The sequence below is a fragment of the Carya illinoinensis genome, chromosome 1 (genome assembly GCF_018687715.1).
Source record: "Carya illinoinensis cultivar Pawnee chromosome 1, C.illinoinensisPawnee_v1, whole genome shotgun sequence".
NCBI lineage: Eukaryota > Viridiplantae > Streptophyta > Magnoliopsida > Fagales > Juglandaceae > Carya > Carya illinoinensis.
The window spans coordinates 407,651-435,584 of NC_056752.1; the positions used below are offsets into that span (position 1 = coordinate 407,651).

General features: G+C 37.6%; 2 protein-coding genes and 1 non-coding gene across 4 annotated transcripts; all 3 read right to left on the bottom strand.

Annotated features, from left to right (window-relative positions):
* Positions 1-288: 288 nt before the first annotated feature.
* Positions 289-3,056, bottom strand: LOC122304192 (prostamide/prostaglandin F synthase). Of its 2 annotated transcripts, none has more exons than XM_043116301.1 (7): positions 2,614-3,056; positions 2,488-2,534; positions 2,217-2,361; positions 1,085-1,129; positions 933-992; positions 735-830; positions 289-610 (listed from the first exon to the last, which is right to left on the bottom strand). In XM_043116301.1, exons 1-7 carry the CDS (start codon positions 2,902-2,904, stop codon positions 491-493), a joined length of 804 nt encoding a protein of 267 aa, XP_042972235.1. In that variant the 5' UTR covers positions 2,905-3,056; the 3' UTR covers positions 289-490. The 2 variants fall into 2 exon arrangements, with proteins under 2 accessions (XP_042972235.1, XP_042972242.1); XM_043116308.1 differs by having other exon boundaries at positions 2,247-2,361; positions 2,614-3,054.
* A 1,215-nt stretch (positions 3,057-4,271) lies between these two features.
* LOC122304203 (T-complex protein 1 subunit gamma) lies at positions 4,272-11,190 on the bottom strand. Its single transcript, XM_043116321.1, has 13 exons — positions 10,995-11,190; positions 10,838-10,899; positions 10,684-10,756; positions 10,421-10,488; positions 10,176-10,245; positions 9,843-9,911; positions 9,680-9,751; positions 7,041-7,114; positions 5,567-6,229; positions 5,369-5,494; positions 5,098-5,202; positions 4,931-5,005; positions 4,272-4,731 (listed from the first exon to the last, which is right to left on the bottom strand). The coding sequence occupies exons 1-13, from the start codon at positions 11,017-11,019 to the stop codon at positions 4,540-4,542; spliced, it is 1,674 nt and encodes a 557-aa protein (XP_042972255.1). The 5' UTR covers positions 11,020-11,190; the 3' UTR covers positions 4,272-4,539.
* A 10,998-nt stretch (positions 11,191-22,188) lies between these two features.
* LOC122293985 lies at positions 22,189-22,310 on the bottom strand. The gene has a single exon (XR_006237427.1). It is a non-coding gene; the product is annotated as a small nucleolar RNA snoR126 (small nucleolar RNA).
* Positions 22,311-27,934: the final 5,624 nt, after the last annotated feature.

Consider the following 27,934-nt stretch of genomic DNA (forward strand, 5'->3'; position numbering starts at 1 on the left):
CTTGAAATACGATTTAGTTTGATTTCCAGTCGTTCCTTGCCTTCACAGCATAACAATTTAGATATGGGCAAGTGAGTTGTCGCCGTTCATGGTACTCGGTCCTTTTTAGAGGATGTAAGACACATCCATATTGGAAAGGACACCCAACTGGTTTAACTGGGTGATGCATAATACAGTAGCTTGTCTAACATTTCGCACAGCAATAGCGGGTCCAATATGCCAATATGCAACCTGGGGCACGCTCGTATGAAGAGAAGTTGGGCTCCATTTAAAGGAGGTGCACCACAATGGAAACATAGTAATTAATAATCAATATGACCAAATCATCATCGGACATTCAGTTCATTTTACTCATATTTGAGAAGGGCCGGGCATTGCTACATCAGTACGCCCATTACGTATGCATGCAATTTGTATACATATACGTGTATATATATACACATGAAGCTAAAATCTAAACACCATCTGAAACAGTGATCGTAATAAAGCTTCATTCAACTGGAACTTTGCAACAGACACCCAAAATATCATCCAAAGAGGCATGATCCCCTGTCCCTTCATCTTTCCACGCATGCAGCAATTGCTTCCCTTTAAACACAAACATCCCTCCCTACCAAAAACAACACAAAAAGATCAATCCAGGGAGGTGCCTAGAGTAAACAAATTTAAGAACAGTGTCGCAGAGAGTAAGTCCATCCTTGATTATTGGACATATTTGGACATAATAACCGAACCTGTTGCAGCACACTACTTCTATCATCCGGGGTGGCTTCAATGGTATAGTTCTTTACAGCCTTCTGCAGAGACTCAAATCTTGAAAACACCTTTACCTGCCACGTCAGAGTATAGGCAGAAACTATCAATGTATACACTATGCATATAATCCTCTCCCACGAAGCAAAAAGTAACAGATAGCGAGATAGAATGTTTACACTAGCTGGATTGAAAAATGTCCGGCCAAGACCATAGTATAAGCCAAGAACGTCATATGCCTGAAATTGATTAAGCTGCAGTCAGGCTTTACAGTCACTATATGAGGAAACATCACCTACAGGAAACATTTATGTACTAGAGAACATATTACCTTTCGGTCAGGATCAGCATAAAGGCAATCCGCTGGAAATGGTAACTGAACAGGTAGAAGAATCAGCTCCAATGATCAAGTACAGGCTAGTTGTAAAACCATACAAAAGATTATACAACATGCAATGATGGCTTCAAATCCTCAGAAAAATGGTTGTAGATCCTCCAGGAAGTCAGCAGGCATATCTCAATTTTATTGTATTGAAAGAAAATTTAATGGAAGTTATACATCCAGGCTGAAACATCCTACCAGAATCTAGAGCCTAGTTTGTAGCTAAACTGCTGTTAATGACACTTCGATATATCTAACACCAACCAAAAATCGGTTTTAGTGGACAAACTCATTTTCTTCAGAAAGCGAGCAATCTGTTGTTGGATGGATGCAGGCATACTACCTCATGTGATAAATGAAACACAAACAGTAAGAATTCAAATTCTTAAGTCAAGTGTCCAAACGTCTCCATAAATGTTGGTGGATAGTAATAAGATAACATTTTTGGTACTTCTAGGAACTTGTTCCAGTGTTTGTAAGGTATTAATCTTTTTACAGGAGCCAGTTTTCAGGATTTTTCTGTAACCCCCTCGTTCCTCTTCGTATAAAGTATTCGTCTGCCACAAGTGGGGTTTATCAATAATATTGGTGTACTGTCCTCTTCTATTTGAAAAAAAAAAAAAAAAGGATCTGTCCTTTACAATGAACTAGCTCAGGCAAACTAAATACAGGGTTTGTTGGCAATCATAGCTCAAAATGACCTCCTTTTGATTGGAAAACAAGGAGGGCACCACATGGAATCAAAATCTTCTCCATTAATCGAAATTAAATAGTAGCAAAATATCTTATGAAAATCGATGCATACAAAATCTATATAAAAAATGAGGACAGAGCCTTGATATATCACTTAAAAAGAGTATAAATTAATATAAAGTAGCCCCAGTCAGTCCAATTTCCATATTTTTTAAAGTAGAAAATGGTGAATCATGATCTGGGTTGGCTCCTATTCGTCAAAGCACGTTATCGGACACAAGAACATCATACCTTGTCGAAGATTCCAATTTTGCTAATAGAAACAGAAGAATGTAAAATAGTGGGAAATTTCGATTCATAAACAACTGGTGCTGAAAACACACTCAACTTTACAAGTGAATGAAATAAGCAGACCCACCCGATCGGCAAGAATCCGAGCTTTGTTAGGAGTGCCAACACCAACTGCAACCAACTTTACACCAGCGGTGTCAAAACTCGGTTTCGCTTCTTTCAGAGCAGAAGCAAGTTCCCAACTTTGAAACAAGAACAAGCAAAACAGTCGCCAAGTCAGAAGAAAGTCCTTTTTTTTATTCCTTTTAATATAAAAAGAATAATATTGTGAATAACCCAACGACGAAAGAGTATAATTGTTGATTTACCAGCAAGGGCATCCGAAGTGCCTTAAAAGCGCAACAACAGCTACACCCTGGGAGGAAATGAAGTAATTAACGGTAAAAGTAGAAGGAAGAAATTCAAGGGATTGGAGAAGATAGATGTGTGTGTACCTGTTTCTGATCCCAGAGGTGCTTGAAAAAGACGGGGTCACCGGAAGCTTTGAAAATGCTAATATCACCGAGGATGTCACCGATATTAGGGACAAATTCCGAAGTGGAGGAGGCCCTCGCAAGGAGACGACGCGGTGTTCTAGTATTAGTAAGAATAGTAAGGCCAAATTTGGGGTTAGTTGAATTTGGAGGAGGAGCTGGAGCATGAGAGTTTTTGAAGAGGAGAGAGAGTGGTCGCAGGGCTGTGGTTTGTAGAGTTTGAGGAGGAGCTGGAGTTAATCTCAAGGCCATGGCCTTCCTTCGCGATTTACCAAAGACGGAGCGAGAGACTGCAAGACAAAGAACTTAGGAATGGTTGTCTTTTTCATTTTTTCTATTTTGGTCGACCTGTTATCGGTGGTTGGTGACCACGCTTAAGCACTTTGGACTCTGTTTTCTTCTCATTTCCGGCAATGCCATTATAAAACATCCACGGCATACGACATTTTGTTTACAACACTCGCATAATCGCATTATCATTATTTCTTAATTCTAATTTTAAATTTTAAATTTAATAATTTTTAACATATCAAACACATTATCACGTATTATTATTTAAATAAAAGTTAGAAGTATAAATAACATTTTTTTTTATTTTATTTTTAAGATTCAAATATTAAAATTTATCTTTTAAATCAAATCATAGGATGTGTATGGTGTATAGTGTAAAGACCTTATAATAAAATTATTTATAATTTGAAGTTAGTCAAGGTTGTATACTCCATTTAAAAAATAAATAGATGTATTATTAAAAAATAAATTTTTTATATATTTTAAATTTATCTATTTCTTCTAAAAGAATAGGCAGATAATTTCTATTTAAATAAATAAATCGAGCATAAGTCTTAATTTAGCTTAATCAAATTCGAATTGTCTCTTGAATAACATATTAAAAAAATGAACTTTGCTACTCATCATCTCCACATACCACATTTATTTTTATTTTTAATTTTTTTTTAGTTTTATTCTTCCTAAACTAATTAAGTTATTCTACTCATTATCTATACACTACACATTTTGTAAGAAAAAAATAAATAAATAATTATGTATAGTATGTGATTTAAAGATGACGAGTAAAGTTTTTCTTAAGAAATTATACTCTATTTGTAAAACAAGTTACAGCACTAATTAGATATTTAATTTTAGAATGAAAATAATATAACAGATTCCGTGTGGCATTTAATTTAATTATTAAGTTCTTTGATATGCCCACGTGATGTTTTGTTTGTTTAATTGTCAACCTATTAAAAGAAAAATGTTCATACATGACCATTTAGTCATTTTCATACAAATTTTCGAACAAATATTACTATTTTTTGAATTTAGACCAAACAAACAAATTTTGAAAAAAATAATGTTTTACAAAAGAATTTAGTAAAAACAATAAAAATATATAATCTCTTTCATTTTTTAAGGGGAAAAAAAAAAAAATTGAACCGTCGATCTTGTTTGATGGATGGATGTTTGTCTTGTGAATTTACTTTTTTGTGTGAAGTTTTGGGGTTCAACAACTTAGACGTGTAATTTTGTGTCGATGGCACGATGCCACCAGGAAGCAAGAATTGGGCAAGAAATGCATGGTGTTCATGAAAGAAATCCGGATTAAACTAGACAAGCAATGCACCAAAAAAGCAGAAATCATAGCGATACTGATGTTGTTCATGTTCACATGAACGAAATCCCAATCAAATTGTTCAAGTGAAAGTGACTGGTAGTTTACAGTAGCTCCCATGACAGACGGGAGTCTCCAAGCAGCAAAGGCCAGAATCCGAACTAGAAGTGCTCAAAGTCAAAAGCTCAGCTCAACAAAACCCTTGTACAGCCAGCGAGACCGACCGCTTTGCTTCAAATACTTAAAAAAATATCAGTTTCTACTGTTGGGAGGTCTTAGTCGGGAAGTATTTGCTCATTGTCAGCATCTGCTTCAGTCTCAATCTTAGGCTTTGTTGGAGCCTGGCCTGCACCGGGGGCTTGCTTCTTCTTTATCCCACTCACAATGTCATCGATCCTAAGAAGCATGCAAGCTGCTTCTATGGCTGTCTTAAAGGTTTGAGCCTTTACATTATATGCATCCCATATCTGACATTGTTTAAATAACCAAGCATTCAACGCTCAATCTCAGACACCAATAATTTAGTTAATTACTTTATACAACTTATTAAAGAGAAACTAAATAAATAACTCAAAATTCAAATTGAGTTGCTTATAAAAAATAATATTGAAAAAAGGACACGGACAAACAAAGAACAAAAGCCCTCATTGAACATTTTGAACATACCTTCCGCTCTTTCATGTCACTAATCACACCAGAGTTTCCGTCTATGCCAATCCAGGCATTGTCACCAGTTGCATGCTACAGGAGTAGTTTAAGACCAACAGATAGAAACAGGTTTAGCACAAATTTGAAAATACTTCTGGATATAAAAATGAGTTAGGGATTCTTGCCTTTCCTTGCAGCGCCGTCATCGTTCGAATCACATTTACCCCACAATTCTGTGCTAAAGTTCGTGGTATAGCCTCGAAAGCCATGGCAGCAGCTTCATAAGGCCACTGTTTTACAACCAGTAAGCACAAACAATTAATTCAGCAATACGAAAACGAGAAAAGCTACAGTTCTCCACCAAATTTTCACCGACAAAAATCTTCATTCCTAAAAGTACTTTAGACTTTGGTTTAACTTGAACTTGATATAACATATGCAAGAGACAACCATCACCTTTTCTATGCCTTCAATCGATGAACTCTTCTGCTTCAAAGCAGCAGATACAGTTAACTCTGTAGCACCACCTCCAGGAACAAGCTTTGGATGTTTTATTATGTTTCTCGCAACCGACATGGCATCCTGTAGCAGAAAAAACTTTAGAACACAGTACCATCCAAACAGAATAATTTCAAGATCACATCATTAAAATACCTGCAAGTTTCTTTCCACTTCATTCAAGAGATCCTTACTGGCACCTCTTAAAAGTACAGTGCAAGCTTTTGGATCTTTGCAGTCAACAATAAATGCAAAAAACTCATCCCCAATTTTTTTAACTTCGAACAGGCCAGCCCCAGTACCGACATCTGACTCCTGTAATTCATCTGGTCTATTGACAATAACGGCTCCACATGCCTTGGCAATTCTATTATTGTCTGTTTTCCTCAACCTTCTGATTGCACTGACTCCATGTTTGCACAGATAATGGCACGCCAAATCACTAAGACCCTTTTCTGTAATTACCAAGTCTGGTTTAAACATCACTATCTGATCACAGAGGTTCTTAATGTATTCCTCTTCCATTTTTAGCAGTACCTCCCAGTCTTCTTCTCTAACCAGCTCAGCATTTGTTTGGTTCTCACCCTTTTTGTACTCAAGGGGACAATCAAGAAGAATTATACGTGGGTTGACAATTCTTCTTCTCATTTTGCCAGGGGCAACTACATCTTTGTTAAACATAACTCCTTTAAGTACACTTGAATCTTCCAACTGACCACCAGGTACCTTCTCAACCTTAATGTACTTCTTAATATCCACTTCTCGCAAGCCTTGGCCAAGATCAACACCAACTATAGTGGTTGCATCTATAGCTAGATCCTGGAAGTTGATCAAAGAAATAGCATAACATATAAATTAAAAAAACAGATTTTTCTATTAGTAAAAATTAAAAAACTAATAAAAACGTTACAATGCAGTTTCAGTATAATGGTAAAAGACACGTTTGTGCTTGCTGTTGCCATGTTTAGGACAATGCTCAAAACAAATGAACAAGGTGAAATCACATGGATATGTTAGTTTGACTATAAAATAAAGAAACAGGATCAGAATGTAAAGTAAATTCCACAAGGAAAAAAAAAATTAAAATTATGCTTCATATTTTAGTGGAGGGAAAGTCGAAATAAAAAAATAAAAAAAATAAAAAAATAAAAAAATAAAAATTGAAAAAAAAAAAACTACATCTAAATGCTCAATCTCTTTACTAGGACAATCACAAATTGAAAATAGTCTAAGAAGATTGCGGTACACGGGACCAGGGTTTACTCTACAGGGGTGGATCTGAAGGACCCTAACTTGAAGAGGTTCCCCAACATCAAAAAATAAAAAATAGTCTTAAGAAGATTTTTGTAACAAAGATTAAAAAACACAGAATGTATTACCAAACACAAAAAAGATTAGGTATGGCAGTTAGTGAAAGTGAAATCTATCTGAACTTCCACGTCATCTCCCTCCTTATTGAACCACGAGGCATGCATCTCAATATTGTATGTCTCAAGGATGAAGCATAACCCATACTTATAGGCAACCTCTAAAGGATTTTTAGAGAGTTTTAAGATGAATAAAGGAACAGAGAAAGAAACCGCTGTAAAGACACAAATATGTTTAACCCTGATAACCACAAGATACTTACAGCAATTAAATCCCCGAATTGACTAGTAAATTTGGTACTTATACAGCTCTTGACCAGCCCCAACATTGTTCCACCTGCCACATAATTCCAAAAATCATGTGCACAATACAAAAACAAGCTGAATTCTTCGGAACGAATCTACAAGCCTTTTTTAACAAAAAATTAAAGCTATAATATATGTGCTGTGACGAATGAAAAAGGATTTCTAACATGTGTGCATGCATGTGTGCGATCTGCTTTCTTTTTCTTTTTCTTTTTAATTTGAGGGGGTGGGTGAGTGGGTGTGCATACTTGTGCGAGTGGAAGAGTGTGCGTGTGCATGCGCATGGGTGAGAGACAGAGAGAGAGAGAGAGAGAGTGCTGAAACCATTCCAGAAAAAATAAAAAATACCATCTCTAGCTTCAACTAGACATCATTAATTCATCACAACCAGAAAAGAATTTAATTTATCTGAGCTACCCTTCTACTCTATTAAAATGAAAGAGTTGATAAAGCTTAATTTCTCAGGATATTTATATGGATGCATGATTACATTCAAAATATATGGATGCTCAGTCCAATATCCTTTTCCACAAGGTGGGTTGATATAATTCTAACCTTCCATTAGGTGTATTTAGAGGGAGAGGAACGACTAGAACTTCAAAAATAAAGAGCACTCTATGGATGATCTCAAAAGCTTTTTTTTTTCTTTAATTGGCACCGGGTATCCGGAAACGTCCTGATTAATCCCACGGGTGCACAGGCCCTTGGCAAGGGGTTTCTCACAAGTGCACATCGGGTAATTCAAGGGGAAAACCACCCCAGTCCAATGGCGCCTAGAGATTGTTTGCACTCAAAGGGATTTGAACTTTAGAACTGGGGAGAGCATACCGTCAAGCTCGAGGCCTTTACCACTTGAGCCAACCCCTAGGGGTTATAATTCTAACCTTACATTAGGTGCATTTAGAGGGAGAGGAATGACTGGAACTTTGATGATAAAGAGCACTCTATGGATGGTCTCAAAAGTTTCTTTTTTAATACACTATTTTTATGGGCAATTTCTATAGACTTGAATGGGCTTAACGTTCATGATTTCCTTCTATCTATTTCTAGCTCTTGACTAGGTGTTTTCTCTTCGATGTGTCCTGTGTACTTGGGCTCCGAATAATATCAATAATATTCTTAGAGCAGCTCAAGATTGGAAATTTGGTATCATTAGTGATACTTCAGCTTATTCCATGCTACGAATTGCAGTAATATTGCAGGGGACATGATGATTCAGAGTCAAGTTGGGAGTAGGATATTCATGGTTCGATCCTTTTACAAGGCTCTTACGGTTCATCATGATAACCATGTCCCTTGGAAAAGCATATGGAAATGTAAAGTTCCTCCCAAGATGGCTTTCTTTGGTAGGACTGCATCTCTTGGGAGAGTTCTTGCCATTGACAATTTAAGGAAGTGTGGCCTAATCATTATGGACTGGTGTTACTTGTGTCAACATAATGGGGAACTGTGGATTGTTTGTGATTACATTATGAGGAGAACAAGTTCTTGTGGGATGTTGTCTTCACCGAATTGGTGTGGCATGGGTTGTACCTAGGAGGTTAGTGGATATTTTTTAGTGTTGGAGAGGTCTTCGGGGTGATATCTGTATTGCTGCTGTGTGGCAAATGATTTCTCTTTTTTTTTTTTTATTATGTGGTGCCTTTGGATAGAGAAATGGCCAATGCTTTGAAGTTCAGAAGCACTCCTTGGATGAGCTTACGAGGTTATTTTTCAATATGCGTTGTTCTTGGGCTCGTAGAATTGATTGCAACGAGCAGACTTTTCATGATTTGCTTGTATCCATTACTGGTCCCTAGTTGTTAGGTGTAGTCTTTGTATAATTCCTGTGTACTTGGGCATGCCTACTCTTCTTTCAATAAAGTTTTTATCTTACTCTTAAAAAAAGATCTATACTGCATGAAGATGGCTATCAACATTCGGCAGGGTGCATATTTCCAGAATAAGATGCAAACTAGTCCATCGATTGGTTATTAAGAGGCATTAACAAATAACACATAAACTACAATAATGTAGGTGTTGGTGAGTTTGACTAACGGCAACCTAGATCTGTTCAAGCTTAGTCAATCACTGAGTCTCATGAAGACCTAATGTTGGCTTCTAATATTTCTCAAAACCTTAATCTTTGTTTCATTGTATTATTATTATTATTACTACTTTTACTATTACTGTTATTACTGTTACTACTACTATTACTACTATTACTATCACTATTATTATTATTATTATTAACATTATTGAACTTGCCCCCTCACCTCTTATTTATGAGAGGAGGTGCTATTGGAGTGGTTGAAGAGCATCCCTCGAACTAAATGATCTAGATGGAGGGATATCACTCAGGACACCAAATCTGTAATGCATGTTTACCGGATTGCCCAATGTCAAACTTTTCAAAACATGGTTGTTGAATGCAAACCAAATTAGAAGCCCAGCCATTCAGATTTCGACAAAAAACATAATGTTGTTTAATTTTATACATTTATTATCCATTCTGTAAGCCGAACAAGTTCTTCCAATAAAGTGGAAGAGGGAAACCAAATAAGCAGGAAAATCCTGAAGCCAATTATAAATATACAAATAGAACCAAGAGACTTACGATCATTCACATCAATAGGCATTGCAATTTTCTCAAGCACAGCAATAGCATCCTCCAAAGCCTTGTTATAGGCTGCCAAACAAATAAAACTTGAATATATCATAAGAAAAACTGATAATGCACAAGCAAAAAAGAACTAACCCATATGGACTAACAACAGTACCTCGGCAGATAACAGTAGGATGAAAATTTTTGTCAATGAAAGCTTCCGCCACATGCAGCATTTCACCAGCTTCGACCGATTTTTAGCCCAAATTTGATAAACAGAAGAAATGACATTAAATAATATTCATTGCAACATAAACTTATATGTTTTCTTCTTTCTCGCCAGCAATTGCATTCTTTATGTGAGTATGTACACAACTGATTATTATACATGCTAATCATGAAACAATGAAATAAAATTGGTACAGTTATCACACACTCAGAATGAACAACCCATTCGCACCCCACTAAAAAACAAAATCATGTACAGTAGATGCATGCTAAAACATACCAAGAACGATGACTGAAGTTGTTCCATCTCCCACTTCTTCATCTTGTGTTCGGCTTAATTCGATCATTGACTGTCACCACCAAAAAAAATATGCATAAGAACAGAAAAAGGAGGCCATGGAACGTCCGAATGCCAAGAGAACACATGGAATATTTTGGAACTGAAAGGCAAATCTTAGCGTAGGTAGGGGAAAAAAAAAAAAGAAAAAAAAAAAGAAAAACGAAATAATAAGAGAGAATGCGTGCCTTTGCAGCTGGGTGTGCAACATCTAACTCACGCAAAATAGCATTTCCATCATTAGTCACCACAATTCCTGTTAGATGCCCCAAATTCGAATCAGACGAGAAGAGGAAATAAAAATCCGAGACAGAAAAAACAAAATAATGACAAAGATATTTGTTTTGCAATGGCGGTTTTATGAATTCAACGCAACACATATTTTATAATTAAAATGAAGACATATGTACTATGTACTATTTATGAATCTAGGAAGGGAAAAATCTCTTACCTCCAGAAGCATCGAGCAGCATCTTCAACATGGATCTTGGACCCAATGTTGTGCGAATAATGTCAGCAACAGCCTGTCCAGGTATTAATCAAACAAAACGAAAAAAAAAAAAACTACATACTAGCGTAGGCAAAGAAAAAAAGAAAGCAAGAACCTTAGAAGCCTGGATATTAGCGTGCTGCACCTTGCTTCCAGACTCGCGTTTCATCGAGTCCTCTGTTCAATTTCATTTCATTACGTCGAAAATCGAGTCAATTGAATCCATGTTCCATTAATTTCGGAAAGAAAAAAGAAAGAGAGAACACACTTACTGAGAACGAGCACCGGCGCGTGCATGATTTCTTGTTTTTTTGTTTCTTCTGGGTTCGATTAGTAAAACCCTAAATGAACCCGATAGCAGAGACGGAAATGGAGGAATAAGAGAACCTTTTTGCCTGGCCTCGCTCTTTATAAATGTTAAAACGCGGCGCGCGGCTACTCTCGCTGAGTTATAAACATGCTACTACTAAACCCTCGAATCTTCATGTTCTCCTTTTTTTTTTTTTTTTTTTTTGCAATTGCAATTTTCATGTTCTCCTTTTCTTTCTTATATTATTTTTTATCTACGTGTATGTTTTTCTTTGTTCTTTTATTTTTTCAGTTCTGCTACATACAGGCACAAAATTGTGCCTGTATGCGCACTCCTGTACGACATGTCAATAAACACTTATTTAAAAATAATAATAAGAAGCAAAATGGAGTACAAAGAAAGGGAAAACAACATTTTCCTTTTCCTCTTGTTTTTGTCTCTCTTAAATTCCAAAATACAGAGTTTTAGACTCGTTTCTCTCTTGCCTTCATTTCATTTACAGTTTTATCCATCATCTCTTGATTTCATTTCTTTTATATTTTCATCTATCATAAATTACAGAATACCAACATGATGATCATGTTAAAAACCTTGCTGCATTTTTCTCACATGGTTTCTTTCCAAAAGAGAATTAGAAATATGAAAAAACAAGAAAATAATTTCAGTAATCAAATAGAATGATGAAATATCAGGAAAACTTGAGCACAATCGTTCAACACATATAGTTAAACCACATACATACATAGAAATCAAGATAAATTAAGCATTATTTAATATTTGATTCACAAAATGAAATCCATCTTTTTTATGTCTTTCCAGATATTTGGTATCATATCGTATATAGCATCCTTCTGTGGGAGAAGTCCATATTCTCCCCAAAGACATAGACTTTATTCTGTATCTGAAACCAGCTGAATCCTTAATCTTTCTTCACTCTTCTATATCTTATTGATTTTTTAATTTCAGCAACATCCTTCCATGATCTCCCCAAACTGAATATAGATTTGCAAGGGCTGAGTATGCCCTACTGTTGTCAGCCCTATGAGAGAGAGAGAGGGGGGGGCTTAAGGCTTGGTTTCGTGGAGGAAGGGGAACGCTGATCTTGAGGGGAGAAGGAAGAAATCAGGAAAACCCAATATTCAAAAATGCATCGTTTCTTCTACTTCAAAAAATGATGTCATTGCATTTTGCCACTGTGGCTGGCGTGCACGAGGCCTTCCCCTTTGTGCCTACAAATAGACTTTTTCTTATTTTTTCATTAACAAAACTATCATCATTTTTTAATTTTGCTTTAAAATATCAAAATTAACATTTTCATGCTATATTATCATTGGAATGAGGAATTTTCCCTCGAACCGACGAGTTGGCCTGCGCAAAATACCGAGGCTTGTTCTAGTCAAGGCTCCATCCTCCTACGACCCTAATGTTGTAGAAGGAATTTGGCCCATTTAGTTTGTCAACCATGAATAGGCGCATCGCATAGGAAACCATGCCGATAGGGATAGATAAGACACGCTCATCCTGACACTCCCCAATGACGTTTGACATTCAAGGATCTGTGCTGGCAAGAGAACGGGGAGCATGGATAGCCCTTCATCCCCTAACGTCAAACATGAAAAGCGGCAACTTCGATCATCCACCGTAAAAGCTCTACCCAAGGAGTCACGCCACATTAATGGCCCCACCTAAGTCCTACATCACATTAAAGGCCCCAACTGGGAGCCACTGTAGAGGATGACGTGAACCCCTTGACATGAGGTACGAAATGTTCCTTAGAGACCACGTATAAAGGCCAACCCCTATGTACGAGAAACTCTCTCTTATTTCAGTGATGCTCTAGCCCTTACTGTACATACAAAGAGACTAACTTAGACATTAGAGGTTCCTCAGATCACCCCAAGCCCATTTTCTCCCTTGTGTTCGTAGGTGAAGACCCCGGCTCGACTTGCTAGGATCTTATCCAGACATACGAAACATGACGTTGTATGTGAGATCTTTCCTATAGACGTAACATGTCCTTTGTATGCCAGAGACAACCCATTCTCAAACAACTTGTGGACCCGAAGCCTTATTGTAATACATGGAAGCGCGTTTTGCATAAATGAAGTAGTTGATATAAAACCTAACCACACAAAGTGGAAACACTTCATAAGGAAATGAAGCCCTATAGGTAGATGCTACCAAGCTACCTGAAGACACTGAGCCCAACCACAAAGGACAGGGCAAGTCTCAAGCCATGGGAGGGATGAACGTCAACGATGAAGACAAGAAGAAGATGCAACACGAACTTTGCAACCTCATGAACAACTACAAGGAGATGGCTAAGAAGGTGGGAGCCTCATCCTTAGTAGATCATATGCTCACCAGCATGAATCTGACTTATAGTGTGGAGGTAATAGTCATGCCACTACTACCAAAGTTTAGGGTTCCCTATATGGATTTGTACAACAGAGCCAAGGATCCCTTGGAGCATCTGGACACTTTTAAGGCTTATATGACCCTACACAGATTTCCCAGGGAGATAGCATGCAAGGCCTTCTCGTTGACCTTGAAAGGTGCGATGCAGGCGTGGTTTGCATCGCTGGCACCAAACCCAATTTACAGCTTTGAAGACCTATCTCACCTATTCATCACGTAGTTTATGGCCAGCAAAAAGAGAATATGCTCGGCTGCTTATCTCCTGACCATTAAGCAATAAGAGGATGAAAGCTTGAAGGCCTCCCTGGCCAGATTAACAAGGAAAGCATGATCACAGATGACCAAGATGAAAAGATCACTCTTGCCGCTCTCTTGAACAGCCTATGGCCATGAAACCCATTTATGGCTAAGTTGGCCAGAAAGACTCACGCCATACTACAAAAATTCATGAACCAAGCTGACGGATTCATAAACGCTGAAGACACGTTACGAGAGTTGACAACACCAAGACAAACGGAGCTGGGTGAGGCCTATAGGAAAGCCTAGACGTTTGCCCAATCCAAGATTGTAGACAAGGCCAAAAGATGACACTATGATAAAGGGCGAGACGACTCCAGCCCCACTAAGGGGGTAAGTGCCCAACATGATCGGGCCACATTGACAATATAGGAGGAGAACATGTCCGCTACCCAGGAAGTTTACCCAGGAATTTTACCATCGGGATGGTGGCCGCTATTATTTCACTTATCACTGTTTTGAAACTCACAATAAAGCTAACTGCAAGTCCTTTGAGTGACAAAGAGGCAGAGCGGTGTACTTGGCTCCCTAGTAACATGTCGGCTAGCGGGAAGAATGGCAGCAAAGTTTGGGAAGGTTCTCCAAGACAAGAACAAGCGAGAGTTCAATGAAGTGGGCAAAGTAAAAACCCTTGTGAAACCTCCCTCAGTCGCCACACTACAAAAATGCCCCAATGGGCGAGATCTGAGCCATAGCTGAGTGGTTCGCTACGAGTGGGCCCACTTCCTTCAGTAGAAAAGCCCATGCCAGAAGGGCGCAATTCAAGGAAATGTATTAAGTCGAACATCGCCTAACCAAGTAGGGAAAGAGCAAGCCTACACCAACTGTCACTTTCGAGGAGGCCAACGAAGAAAGGGTCTTCTACCCCCATGATGATGCCTTGCTGGTGATGCCTTGCTGGTTATGATGCAGGTGGCTAATCTCACCACAAGGAGAATCCTCATCGACAATGGTAGCTCCATCGACATTCTCTTTTGGAATGCATTCTCTCGGATAGGGATTAATCCCAATTGCCTACGACCAGCGCCCATGTTGCTGAATCTTAGACATGGTTCAACTAGTAGGGACCATCACTCTTTTTGTTATGGCCAGAAAGGCTCCCTGCACCTCCTCCACAAAGACTAACTTTATAGTGGTAAAGGTATCCTCCTCATACAATGCCATACTTGGGCATTTTACACTCAACATTGTTTAGGTGACAACATCAACTTACCACCTAAAGATAAAGTTTCCAACCCCCACGGGGGTGGGCGAGATCTAATGTGAACAAGTCCTAACATGGGAATGCTATATGCAAGAACCAAGGTTGACAAAAGGTGAGGTCAACGTAATACAGCCCATAAACAACAACTATATCCCACCACCTCCTCCCAAGTTCATCACTAGGGGGGAAAGCCAAGGATGAGAAGCTCTCTGACTAATAGAGCCAAATGAGCCACTCTCCAACAAGTTCTCTGAGCCCGTATGAGCTCAAAGACTCACGATCAAAAGACCAACAACACTCGTGGAATGCCAAGCACCTATGGGAATACTTGTTTAAGCTATAAATGAAGTTTTGAGTGTCTCCCAAAATATGTTTGGTCTTGTCCAAGTCTCCAAGGTAACCCAATCTAATGTATTGCTCTACCCCTTGACTCCTGTGAGGGTTAACGAGACGGGTCCAGTCTAACATACTGCTCGACCTTTGCTGAGCGTCTAAGTCTCCAGGGCAAGTCCGGTCTAACGTACTACTCGACTCACTTGCACTTGCGACAGTTAACAAGGCAAGTCCAGTCTGACATACTACTTAACCTTCATCCAGTTTACAAGAGTACAAGGCAAATCCAATCTAACATACTGCTCAACCCTCCTCACGCCTGCGAGGGTCAACGAGGTGAATTCAGTCTGACGTACTGCTCAACCACCATCCAGTTTAGAGCATTAGCATTTGGCTCGCGAGTCTAAAATTTGGCTTTATATGAGCAAATACATCTACATTGGACTAGCCAATGCCCCAAAGTTCAAGCTATGAGCTACAGTAAAATAAGGGGACTAGCCAACATTGGCAAGTTACTGTTTATACACCAAAGGATTATTTTAATCATTTTAGTCCAATTGCCCCTCTTTCTTTCCCTCGCATATCTCTTCCTTCCGCCAGACGAGTTCTAGGTCCCTTCCTTCTATGCTTATCGATAGTCAGTGACCCAAAAAGCTCTCTCTACCTTCACATTTCGTGAGCTAGTGATCGTAGAGTTCTGATCGTCTCTTTAAGCACGCTTCAAACAAGTATCAATTCCCTTCAACCTAGCAAGCTCAAGATGCTAATCAACTATGTCGACAACCTCCCCACTGGGTAATAAAAAAAAAAAAAAAACTAATTTCTATTCATTTTGAAGTTAAATTGATTCGATCATTTTGGGCTCTTGAATTCGTTATTGTTTTTGTGTTGATCGTGGTTGCTAGTCATTGTATTTTAGGTCATATTTTGAGGGTTAAAAATGATTTTTTTAGGTCAGATTTAAAAAGGTTAAAAAATATCTTGATTGAAGAAATGATATTTTAGGTCAAATTGTTAGAAATGCTTTTCCCTTTCTTGATAAACTGCAAAATATATACTTCATTTGACTTTAATAATATTCACTAGCATAATATCACTTGTTCATGATTTACATTTCGAGCTTCTCAACATTCAAAATTAGTTTGTTAGTTCTCAACATTTAGCTTTCCCAGAAATGGTTTTTATCCCTACGTTTCAAAGGCTAAAGCATAAACTAAGCTGGTGGCTAATAAGATGGTCCTATGAGAAATTAAAGTGGTTATGGAGTACTCTGTCCATTACCTATTTGCTAGTACATTAAGATTTCAAACTACCATTTTCCATCTTTCTTCCAACAGTCTCCCATAAAACTATAATACTCATATTTAATATGGAATGGTGGTGTATAGAATCCCATAGTTTGCATTACTGATCCGAAATGGAGAAAAATGAATCCCCACTTAAAAGAGAAAAACTAGTCAATTAAAACTAACACAAAACTAGATTGTCAAAAAACATTGCAAGTTGTAAGCCAATACAGACATAATAGAAGCCTTAAAGATGGCATCCGAGTTGTTGATGAAGCCTTAAAGAACAGAGCTACAAGCTACAGCTACTTCATTTTTGCTTTGTTCTGTACATTCACAACCAAGTGAAGGATATTAATGAAGAAGGTTAGGAAAACCTTTTAGGCATTGCATCCTCAAGTTGAAATCCTCTAAGTTTTGTTTGAAATAGCCTTTTTTTGGTAATGCCAGTACCTAGAGTTGCTGGTTTATTTGTATGTTTTGTACTGCTATTACTGAAATGTTGATACTATTACTAAAATGTTGATATTGAAATGTACTACTACTGAAGTTGATGATTTATGAACTGGTTTGTACTGGTTTGAGTGTGAAATGTGAATCTACTGCTAGTTTATGAGTTAGACATGTAGGTGGAAATGTTGAGTAGAAACTTCTTGGTTTATCAACTGGTTTGATACTGAAATGTGATGATTGGTTTGTATTGGTTTTAGATACCGTAAGGTGTTTGAATTGTTGATTTATGAGTTGGAAATGTGGTGGAAACATGTTGGGCGATACTAAAATACAATGGATTGTAGGCTGCGGCTCTGGCATTTGTATTATAGATTGATGTTATAACATTCTAATGCTGATAAGGAATTTTAGGACAATGTTATGTTATTATAGGCCAATACTTTTGGTTATCAACGTATAGGAAAAGTTATTATAGATTTCCATGAAGGAAATGTTATTATAAAAACCAAAAGGAAATGTTATTATAGATTTCAAAAGTTATGATGAATTTTCGTTATTATAGATTTCCTTTCACATAGCCTGTCAGATGTTTATCAACCAATAGGAAAATTATTTTTAATATATAGAGTGTATTTGCAAAATATTAATTAATATATGGAGTGTATTTATAAAATATTAAAAAAAATTAAAAATTATTATTTAAGTATATAATATTATATTATTATTTTGACTTTAGGATGACTAGTTCAATGTGAGTCACTATCTCTATTGGTTTAGACTTTAGCTAAAATCTCTAACTTTAGTCAAAATTTGGACTTGTCAATGCCATTGCCAATGCTTTTACAAGTTTACCGAGCAAGTCCAGTCTAACGTAATGCTTTTATAGCGCAGAGTCTATAAGGTGAGTCTAGTCTTACAAACTAATCAACCTCCCTAACAAAGTTTAATCATCTTGCATCTAGGGCTCGGTTGTTCATATCGATTGATCTAAGGTTCTTTCAACACTGTTACACTCCCCAACAAAGCCCTTGATGCAAGATGATTAAACTTTATATCCTTGCCCCTAGCGACATCATGTTCCAGGATAGCCACATCTCTCCAAGCTTTCGATATGGCTAAAGGACCAAGCCTATTCACGAACTATCTTGACCAACCCCGGCCAATCATACAAATGGGGAACTAGGTCTCGAACCTAGGACAAATCTGACTTCAAATCTTAAATAACCAAGTTGCAAGAACACACTAGACACTCTATCCTACCTAGCCTGTTCCCAACTCCTCCACACGTAACTTCCTCTCGCCTACACTGCGGCGTGAGCCCTAACTATCTTGGCCTCAACCTCAATCAAGAACTGGGCCTTAGACTCCAGCTTGTCCTTCTTGCATTTAAACAACTCAAAGAGGGACTTGCCTTGGTCATGGAAAATGATTGGATGCCGAAAGCAGTTTGGGAAGAGAGTGGAGGACCCGACTCTCCTCCTCTAAAGCCTTCTAACCATCAACAATGAAGGCCACCAACTATTCTACTCCCTTGAAAGAAAAAAAAAACACAAGAGTCAAATCAACAACAACAAGAGGCAATGGAAGAAATAAAAGGGCACCTAAGGACTTATCTTGGGAAGAAATGCATTAAGTGTGCTTGCCATCCCCCGAATGGACTCAGCACGGGCTCTCTCAAACATGGGCTTGACTTGTGGAACCTCACTCTCTCTAGCATCATGAACCTCATTAATCATCTTCCCAACACCAACCCTAAGATCAGCCCCCACCTCAGTTTATGAGAAAACAATGTCGACCTCAGCTTCTCTTTCCACTATCGGCTCCTCAGGAGCTCCCCTACCATGCCCCTCGACCTCAGTCTAACTTGAGACTATGGCAGAGGCCGCGGTGGCAGTAGCGGAGGTCAAAGAGATTTCGGCCTTAGGAAAGGCCATCAGAGCCTTACCTCCTCTACCACCTCCAAGACCTTAACCTCAGGCAAAACTACCAGGGCCTCTTGGAACCCCTTAGAGTGGTGTGAGCAGCATTCTTGAGTGCTATGATTGGATAGAGAATGAATACGAAATATGAAACAATGAGAAGAGGGGCAGAAGAGTAAGAAAATGAGATTCAATGGAGGGGGAAGAAACTGAAGACAGAGGGACTCAAAGCCAAAAAAAAAAAAAGACTTGGGGTTAAATAGATGTTCACAACCTTTAAAGTTCCCTTGGTAGCAAGAGAGCACATGCTGCAGGGGGAAAATGGGTGAACACATATCCCCCATGCGCACTGCTCGAAGCAACACGAGAGAGAAACTGTCAGATTTGGGCGCATTACAAACCAACATGGCCTTTCAGAGGCGCACCATCAAGATATCTCACGAATGAAGAAATTCCTACTGATCCTGTTCAATAGGAATTTGTGGGGTAACTGGAAGGGAGAATTTTCCCTTGAACCTACAAGTTGTGCTAGTGCAAAATATTGAGGCCCGTTCCAGTCCAGGCCTCATCCTTCTATGGGCTTAGGGTTGCAAAAGGAATTTGGCCTACGCAATTTGTCAACCTTGGACAGCCGCATCGCGTGGGAAACCACACTGATGGAGACAGACAAGACACGTCGACCTTGACACCCCCCCAGTGACGTCCATCATTGAAGGATTTGCACCGACAATAGAATGGGGAGCATGGACAACCCTTCATCCCCTGACGTCGAACATGAAAAGCAGTAGCTTCAATCATCCACAGTAAAAAGCTTCACTTGGGGAGCCATGCCGCATTAGTGGCGCCACCCTCGCATTAAAGACCACATTGCATTAATGATGTGAATCCCCTAACATGGGGTACGTAATGTTCCCCAGAGATCACGTATAAAGGCCAGACTCTAGGTACGAGAAACTCTCTTTGATTTCGTTTATGCTCCAGCCCTTATTGTACACACGAAAATACTAACTTAAGCATCAGAGGTTCTCTAGACCACCCCGAGTCCATTTTCTCCCTTGTGTTCGCAGGTGAAGACCCTGACTTGAGTTAGTGTGAGGATTTAAATTGTTGCATTTGATAGTTTGGAGCAATTTAAAAGATAAATGATAATTTGGGAGATGCAAAAAAAAAAAAAAAAAATCGAGCTTTCATATATAAAGTTGTATTTTCAATGTTCATTTTCTCCTTGTGAGGAATTAGTGAGAGAGGGAATTTCCCTGATTATGTTATCATGAATTAAGGTTGGAGAAATCTCTCATTCCCTTTGTGCACATTGAGAAGGATAATCCCTCGTGAGGTGATGGCTTGTGCATTAGAGAATATCATTCTAATTGTACTTTGATTTCATGAATGAACTACATGTTTGCCAACTTGAAGGATGGGGAATCTCTCCATTTAAATAAAAATAAATAAAAAATCTTTGAAATTTATGACTGGTTTGATTACATAAAATTAAACTATTTTATATAATCATTTCAATTTTTTTAAATTTACATATAAAATATAATAAATAATTCAACTTTTTCAAATCTCAAAGCAAAACTAATATTAAAAAAAATTATAAAATAACGTTATTTTATTTTACCATAAAGCAAAAACTCACTAAATTTTAAGTATTGGGATGCAAAAAAAAAAAAGTTACAAAATATAGTTAATCATGGTTAGTTTTAGTAAACAATATAGCGTATTTTTAAGAAAGCAATTTAAAATCACAAAGAATGTATTTGGTTATTCAACTATTTCTATTTAGAAAAATGTTATTATTCATCTTAAATTTAATTACTTTCAATGACATTTTTGTTGTAGCATAGTTTAAATGGTTGTCCATTAAATTTTTAGATGTATAAAACTATTTAAAATGTCACTCTGCTCAAGAACAGTAAATAAACAAAAATGCAGAATAATATTAACATCTTCCTTTTGGAGAGAAGTTATTAATTAGTAGGGACTCATCTCTCCAATCGCAAAAAATGTTCGTGTGCATAATAATTAGTGTAAGCAGCTAACAAAAGGTTAATCCATGTTTTGTTATTCTTAAGTTGTGCATGTGGCGAAGAGACGAGGGAAATTAGATGGTTTTCAAGTAGTGGTAGTGGAATACAAATCAACCCATCAATAGTAGTCTCTGTCTCTCCCACTTCCCCTTCAGGCAAGAAACCTCCAAAACCTAAATCCCTGTGATCAAAACGTTTTCTACCAGAAGAGGGAGGGCCCTTCTACTACCCTCATGAGTCATGCATTTCTACTTTTATTATCTTTTTTTTTTTTTTTTTTCTACTTTTATTATCTATTTTTTCATCAATTCATTGTGACATTAGATAAGAAATTCTTAAGTAAAATATAATAGATAATCTATAATATTTTTCCCTTAATTTTTTGTTTGTTTGTTTTGTTGTGCCACTCCACGACTCAGAAGCTCAACCCAAGGAATAGAGGATAGAGGATCCAATGCCCACATATCTCTCCAATCTCATTGATCCCACTCCTCCCTCGGGGTGGCAGGCACCCCTCCCCTATTTAATATAACAAATTATATTTTTAATATTTATATAAATATATTATATATACATGTATACAATTTATTAAAAACTTAAAATTAAATTCAAGTTGATAGATTGTCTTGATCTCTTAGATCTACCTTTATATAAGAGGTCAAGACAATCTAAAATAAATTTTACGGGGGTGGGATGGGGTGCAGTTTCAACCACAATGCCAACCCCCCAGATCGGGAGTAGGGCAGGGTGCAGGGGTGGATCCACCTCGCCCTGTACCATGCTGGTAGCACCCCTACTCCTCCCCCTCCAAATTATTAGAATCCTACACCTTTCAATCTACCTATCAACTAAAATATGGTTCATTGCAAAAGGAAAAAAAAACACTCTACAAATGCCATTGCTTTAGTTGTTCAATTTGCAACCATGTTTACTTATACTAATCACCTTGCCATCCCCACCAAAAATAGGGGTCGAATCATGCTTTATCCTAAGGGCTCGTTTGGATAAGGGGGAAATGTATGTTCACAAGCCTGTACACAACCCCTTGATTTCACAACAGCAGTCGACAAAGACTGGCTGTAGCAACATTACTTGCGCCGATATTTGATCGCACTCGACTTTCCAAACCGTTGTAAGGCAAGAACATACCCTCCTCAAACAAAACAACTTAAATTTGGGTAAACAATAAAAAACACAACGAATGAGGACTGATAAGGCTCAGACACGCACAAACGCAGTCATCAGAGAACAACACAAGTGTTGTATGGTCGCTTTTTGGTACATTATCAAACAGCATAAATCAGAATCGAGAAACGTTGTTTGTCATCATAGCCTTGTAATGTCAAAAATCAAACACTAACAACACAAATACCAAAAAAAGGCAACGCAACAAATTATCATAAGAATAAAATCGAATTTTGAAACAAGCAAAAAAACCAGAAAATCAGGGAAGAAGAAGAGAAGAAAGGACGCAGCTGCTGTAGATAATAGCTCTATCAGTTCCCGGTCTACGGGAACCCTAATCCCAAACGAGGGTTTTATACAGCGATGAAAAGGCTTTTAAACGAAATAACATTACAGTCCCCTCAATTGTTGATAACTTATGGGTCAGACGGCCCATGGCTCCGGTCCTTCTCGAGAATGCCACGACAGACCCAAATGAATATTTGGGCCTAAATGATTTGCACGTATTTTTGAAAAACTGTTCGACAATCCATGATACATGATTACCAGCCAAGAAGAGCCCAGGAGACTTGAGCATCGGCTCCCTTTCGACATAAAACATTTTGTGATTTGTCCAGCGTCCTTGCCCAGTGCCACGAGTACACCTATTCCTATCGGTTACATCCAAAACACGAAACGAAAAAGAAAAAGAAAAATTGGACTGCAGCACTACGCTACCCATATAATGATAAGAATAATCAGTTTCCTTGACTATACAAGCTTATCACGAACCTTTCTTACAATTGACTCCAAAAAATAAAAGATATTGTTTTTAAAGTTGTAAACATTAAGCCAACAAACGGTCTCCTTTTCCAACAGCTAGCTAGGTGATCTGTTGCAGTCTCCTTTCCCAATCACAATTCGCTGGACGAAAATATTGTGCATGTCAATCTTTTACAGTAAGCTTTGGAAGAATACATGAGATTAATTATCATGGTTTTCTTCATTAATATCTTCATTAATGACCATTTTGTAATTACGTTGCTTTCTATGTTTTTCCTGTTTACCTATTACGTAAAAAAGAAGGATCGATCAACGTCGTACGTAATAGCAAGTAGCTCCACGCGTTAAAAGTTTTGAACTGTCTCTGTTTGGAATACTTAATTCGGTAATTCCTTGCGAATTACTTGCTAGGGTGCATGCATTAAGTTGTCATTGATTACCAAACAATTGAGTTCATGCACGAATTTGGCGCTTAATAATATTATTGCCTGTCATCTACACTCAATATATATAAATGTATGTATATAAGCTGTCGATCGACTAGTAGTCATGATCATCATGATGATCTTAATTCAGGGGTCACTGTACGTATGTACAACACATGCAAATGTGTTGGAAGGAAATGCATCCGTACATCAAAGGAAAAGATATATTTGTCTTTCTTTGTTTCTGTGTTACGATTGACCTTAAAAGGCATATTTGATATGAGAACTGCTCAATGACCCATCATTTTGTTCTCTAGTTTTGACTGTTCCTTTATTTTATTTTATTTCTATGATGTTTTTTAATAGTTAAGAAAATGATTATTACTGAATTTATATATATTTTTTTATTTTTTTAAATATTTAAAGATGTTTAAAAAATATATTTTAAAAAAATACAATTACACTAGTTGCATGTAACTTTGAGGGAACAAAATGACAAAGCTGAGTAGCATTACCCATTTGATATTGTGCCACTATATATATACATATGTATGTATATATCACTTGGAACGTTTTAATTCAAATTATATTAGTTAGAATTAAAATGCAATATCCTCGTGATCCACCATACCCACCCACTAATGTATCCTTAGAATTTCTCAGCCTGATCTGTCCATGTCCGTCAACTTCTTTTTATTTACACGCGCCCTTAAATCCTTGGCTAAATTATGGGGCGTCAGACCCTCAAAAACTCTTTCTTTTTTTTTTTCTACGTTTTCATCATCGCCGCCTTTCTTGAACTTGTTGATCTGTAGCAAAACCAGCGTCCTCTTCACGTTTTACTTGCTCAATTACCCTTTTAATTAGGTATCTCTGCCGTTAGAGAGTGCCAAGTACATGAAAATCACAATTATATATAGCGTTCCCTCTCTCGAAAGTTTGAGCAAACTGATCGGATCTTTTCTAATTAATTTAAAAAATGAGTCACAGAAAGGTTTATTCACAAGGAAGCATACCCTTCTCATGGGAGGACACGCCCGGGGTCTGCAAAGTCACCCACCACCATGACTGCCGGCCTTTCGATATAAGACTACACGCCCTTAAACTAACATCGTCGCAGTCATCGATTTCTCCTACTTCATGGGATAGCGCAAGGGTTTCGGCTGATCATGACATGAAGATTCCTCTTCCTCCTTGCCCACTACTACAGCCTCCGCGCAGGAGCACTTCAATAAAGCTGGGACACGAGTTGCAGGAAGATCCTTTTCTTGTGGCTTACAAGGAGTGCACCAAAAGCGTGGAAACCGGTTATAAGCCGCCGCCTCCTCAAATTAAGAAAGGCAATAACAATATTGGGTTCAAACTATGGAAGAGTAAGTTTTCGTGCAAGAATTCAAGTGAAGTAATTGATCAAGGTAATATTTTGAATCTCTCTCAGCTCCCCCCTCTTCCGAGATTCAATGCTAGTGTGTCGAGACGGGAGAGATCACAAAAAATTTTATGGCAACACAGATCAGCACGAGATCATTAGGATATTGACGTCTAGTGCTACTATCTTGTACTCGCTAAGCAGGTCAAAATTAGATCATCATCAGCTTTATTGCCTGAGGTTTAATTAAGATTTGATTTAGTATTATATTATATATTTGTACGCAAGATAACGATCGAAGAGCGGGATATATATATATATATATATATATATATAAAGATTTTAATTATATTTTTTCTTCCTCGATCGAAGAACTTTTGTTGATTTTACCGAATTTATTGTTTGGGGTTGGGCTTATGCATCAATTTCAATTTTTTTGTTTGCACACATGATATTTAAGGCTTGCGCCCGGTACTGGTTCGCAGCTGGGGTATATATGTTTGCACAGCTACGAGCGCGCATATTACAAGATTGCATGTTGTAGTAACAAGAGCTCTTCGGAACAGCTTGTAGGCCGGAGATATTAGATTTAGTTTAGTAAATACATATTTACAAGTAGTTGTGGCAAAATAATTAAATTGAATACAACAAAGAGAAAAGACGTACGAAAATGCAGGAAACGAAGTTGGAGTGCTAGGACGTAATTTGATCGTTCTGCATACATGTATATAATATATATTGTTAACTTACGTAGTCTTTTGCACGCTTGAACAAGATTCTAACAACTCGGGCTGAGATCTTCACCTGTGAACAAGGAAGAAGGTGGGCTCGGGGTGGTAGGAGAACTTCCTATGCCAAAGTTTGTCTCGCATGTTTAGAGTATAGAGTCAAGAGAGTTCCTTATACCTGCGAAGCTTTTATATGAGGTTTCAGGGGGTCGGACAATTTCTGTTCCCGTTGTCAGGGTTTGGCCGTCCCACGTGCAGCTATTTTGCCCTGGAATTTAATGCGACGTGGTGTTTCGAAGTTTGGCTTTCAATGCGGCTTGATCATTTTTGGTTCTCCTCGACAGAGAATGGAGGATTGTCCACATGTGCAATTAATTTTTTGGTATAGATCCTTTAATGCTAGGTGTTGAGGATGTCAAAGTCGACATATTCTATCTGTCCCCCTTAGCCCGGTTCCCTTTACTGCGCACTTTGTTTATATCATCCAACCAAATGACTGGGCCTTTGGGCGACTCTAACACTGTTGGAAGGTAATACTTGGATTGAGATGTACCTCATTCTCCGGCCCAAACCCAACCAACATGATCCGTATGGAAACTAACCCTTCCATATATAGTTGAAAGTTAGGAGAGCGGCTAGCTAAGGATCAGCCCCTTTATAAGGACCAAAGTCAATAATATATTATAAAAACATTTAAAGGCATTTATTGGCAAGGGGTAGATCAAGAAGATCAACTGACCAATATACTGTCGCATTGCAAATGGTCTTCTTGTCATTGCTTGATTTCAATATAATATTATTATGAATGAATGTCTCATTGCAAATGATTGTCAAAGATATTAGTTATTCTTTTTTTTTTCTTAAAAATAAAATAAAGTCCTTGCATGCATGGTTCTGATCCATTTTTGTGATCAAGCTCAACTAACATATTTGCTATATATATATATTTATTTATTTATATGAGAGACTTTCCAAATATTTTGCATTCAAATTCTGTGTTTGAGTTATCGGGTAAAAATAGATCTGATTTATTGGGAAGAACTAGAAAACCTAGTTTGGGAGGCAAGTTACAAAAAAATAATTTAAGGGGGGTCAAATATTAATTTTCATATAGTTTACTTTATAAAAACATCTTTAAAATTTTAATTTTCATTAGATTTTGAAAATTTTGGGGGGCTTTGCCCTTAGTAGTTCCGCACCTAGGACTCATCATCTGAACGTGTGACATTCTTCCATCAAATCCCCCACCGCTGCCCCTTATTGTCAAAACCAATATCCAAGGAGTGTATTGATTATATAAGCATTCTAACGTGAATGAATGACTAAGGTTGCTAACTTAACATTTTGGACACAACCCAGCCACGAATTCGGTAACAAATGGACCTCATGCCCTAAAATAACATGGTTTGTGAGAATAGGCCAGGCATAATAATTGGCCCTATTAAGAATCGGACCGTACTATTTAAAAGACCAAACCCAAACAAGTTTTATCGGGTGGGTATTTTGTGTTGGATCAAATGAGTTGTATCAAAGTGTATGGTATTCGATCATGAGTCAAGAAGCTAGGCCGTCAAATTCGATTATGATCTATTTTTTAACATTCATTTATTGAGAAACTAAATTGACTATTCAGTTTGTGTCAATTGTCAAGTCGAGTAGTCTCCAGCCATCACATATAAAACCAAACGAGCTAAAATGCTTTCAGAGGCATCATCAAAGTATGTAATGTTGTCTTATAATTTAATTGATTGATATTCCTGCATTTTTTTTCGTAAGTACTCATTGTTGGCAAAGATAATATGCATTTTAATGTGTTGCCCAGATGACTAACACAAGAGAGGGAGTGAATTGAGTTATATTAAAAAATAACAATTATAAATCAAATATATAATATAAGATATAAATAAAATATGAAATAACAATAAATATAAAAAGTAAGGGTAAGAGAGAAGCAAACTCAGTATGTTAACGAGGTTCAGCCCCACTGCCTACGTCCTCGCCTCAAGTTACCCATTGAGGATTCCCAAATTCACTATTCAACCTCCTTCAAGTGGAGATAGGAACCTATTACACATTTAAACAACACCGCTACAAAGGATCCGTATAGAACACCCTCTACACTTGCAATCACCTTACACATGGTGATTCAACTATTCCCCATGTAGAATACTTTCTACACGCACAAGGGTTATACACACCATTTTTTTGATACAAAAGCTGATAGTGGGTAGGTTATCAGAAAACACTCCTCAATGAGTGAAATAAGAACAATACATCGCAAACTATATCTCTCAAAATGAACAAGGATTAAGGCTCAATGCTTAGAGAAGAGAGAATGAAAGTTTTGAATGAATGTTGCATGCTCTAGGTGTTGTGAATATGAAGCTCTCAAATGATCTATTTATAGGCATATGAGACTTCATATTCACATTTAAAAAGATTCACATGTCAAAGATAACATCATTCACTTTTTCAAAAAAATCAAACCTA

What these genes read in the sequence shown, in the direction of transcription:
- LOC122304203 (XM_043116321.1), bottom strand. Translation starts at nt 11,019, where the DNA reads ATGCACGCGCCGGTGCTCGTTCTCA. An exon ending in TCCTACTGTTATCTGCCGAG is followed by an intron (nt 9,752 to 9,842) that starts GTACTGTTGTTA and finishes TTTGTTTGGCAG; the next exon opens with CCTATAACAAGGCTTTGGAG. An exon ending in AATTCGGGGATTTAATTGCT is followed by an intron (nt 6,230 to 7,040) that starts GTAAGTATCTTG and finishes ATCAACTTCCAG; the next exon opens with GATCTAGCTATAGATGCAAC.
- LOC122304192 (XM_043116301.1), bottom strand. Translation starts at nt 2,904, where the DNA reads ATGGCCTTGAGATTAACTCCAGCTCCTCCTCAAACTCTACAAACCACA. An exon ending in CACTTCGGATGCCCTTGCTG is followed by an intron (nt 2,362 to 2,487) that starts GTAAATCAACAA and finishes CTTGTTTCAAAG; the next exon opens with TTGGGAACTTGCTTCTGCTC. An exon ending in CATTTTTCAATCCAGCTAGT is followed by an intron (nt 831 to 932) that starts GTAAACATTCTA and finishes CTGACGTGGCAG; the next exon opens with GTAAAGGTGTTTTCAAGATT.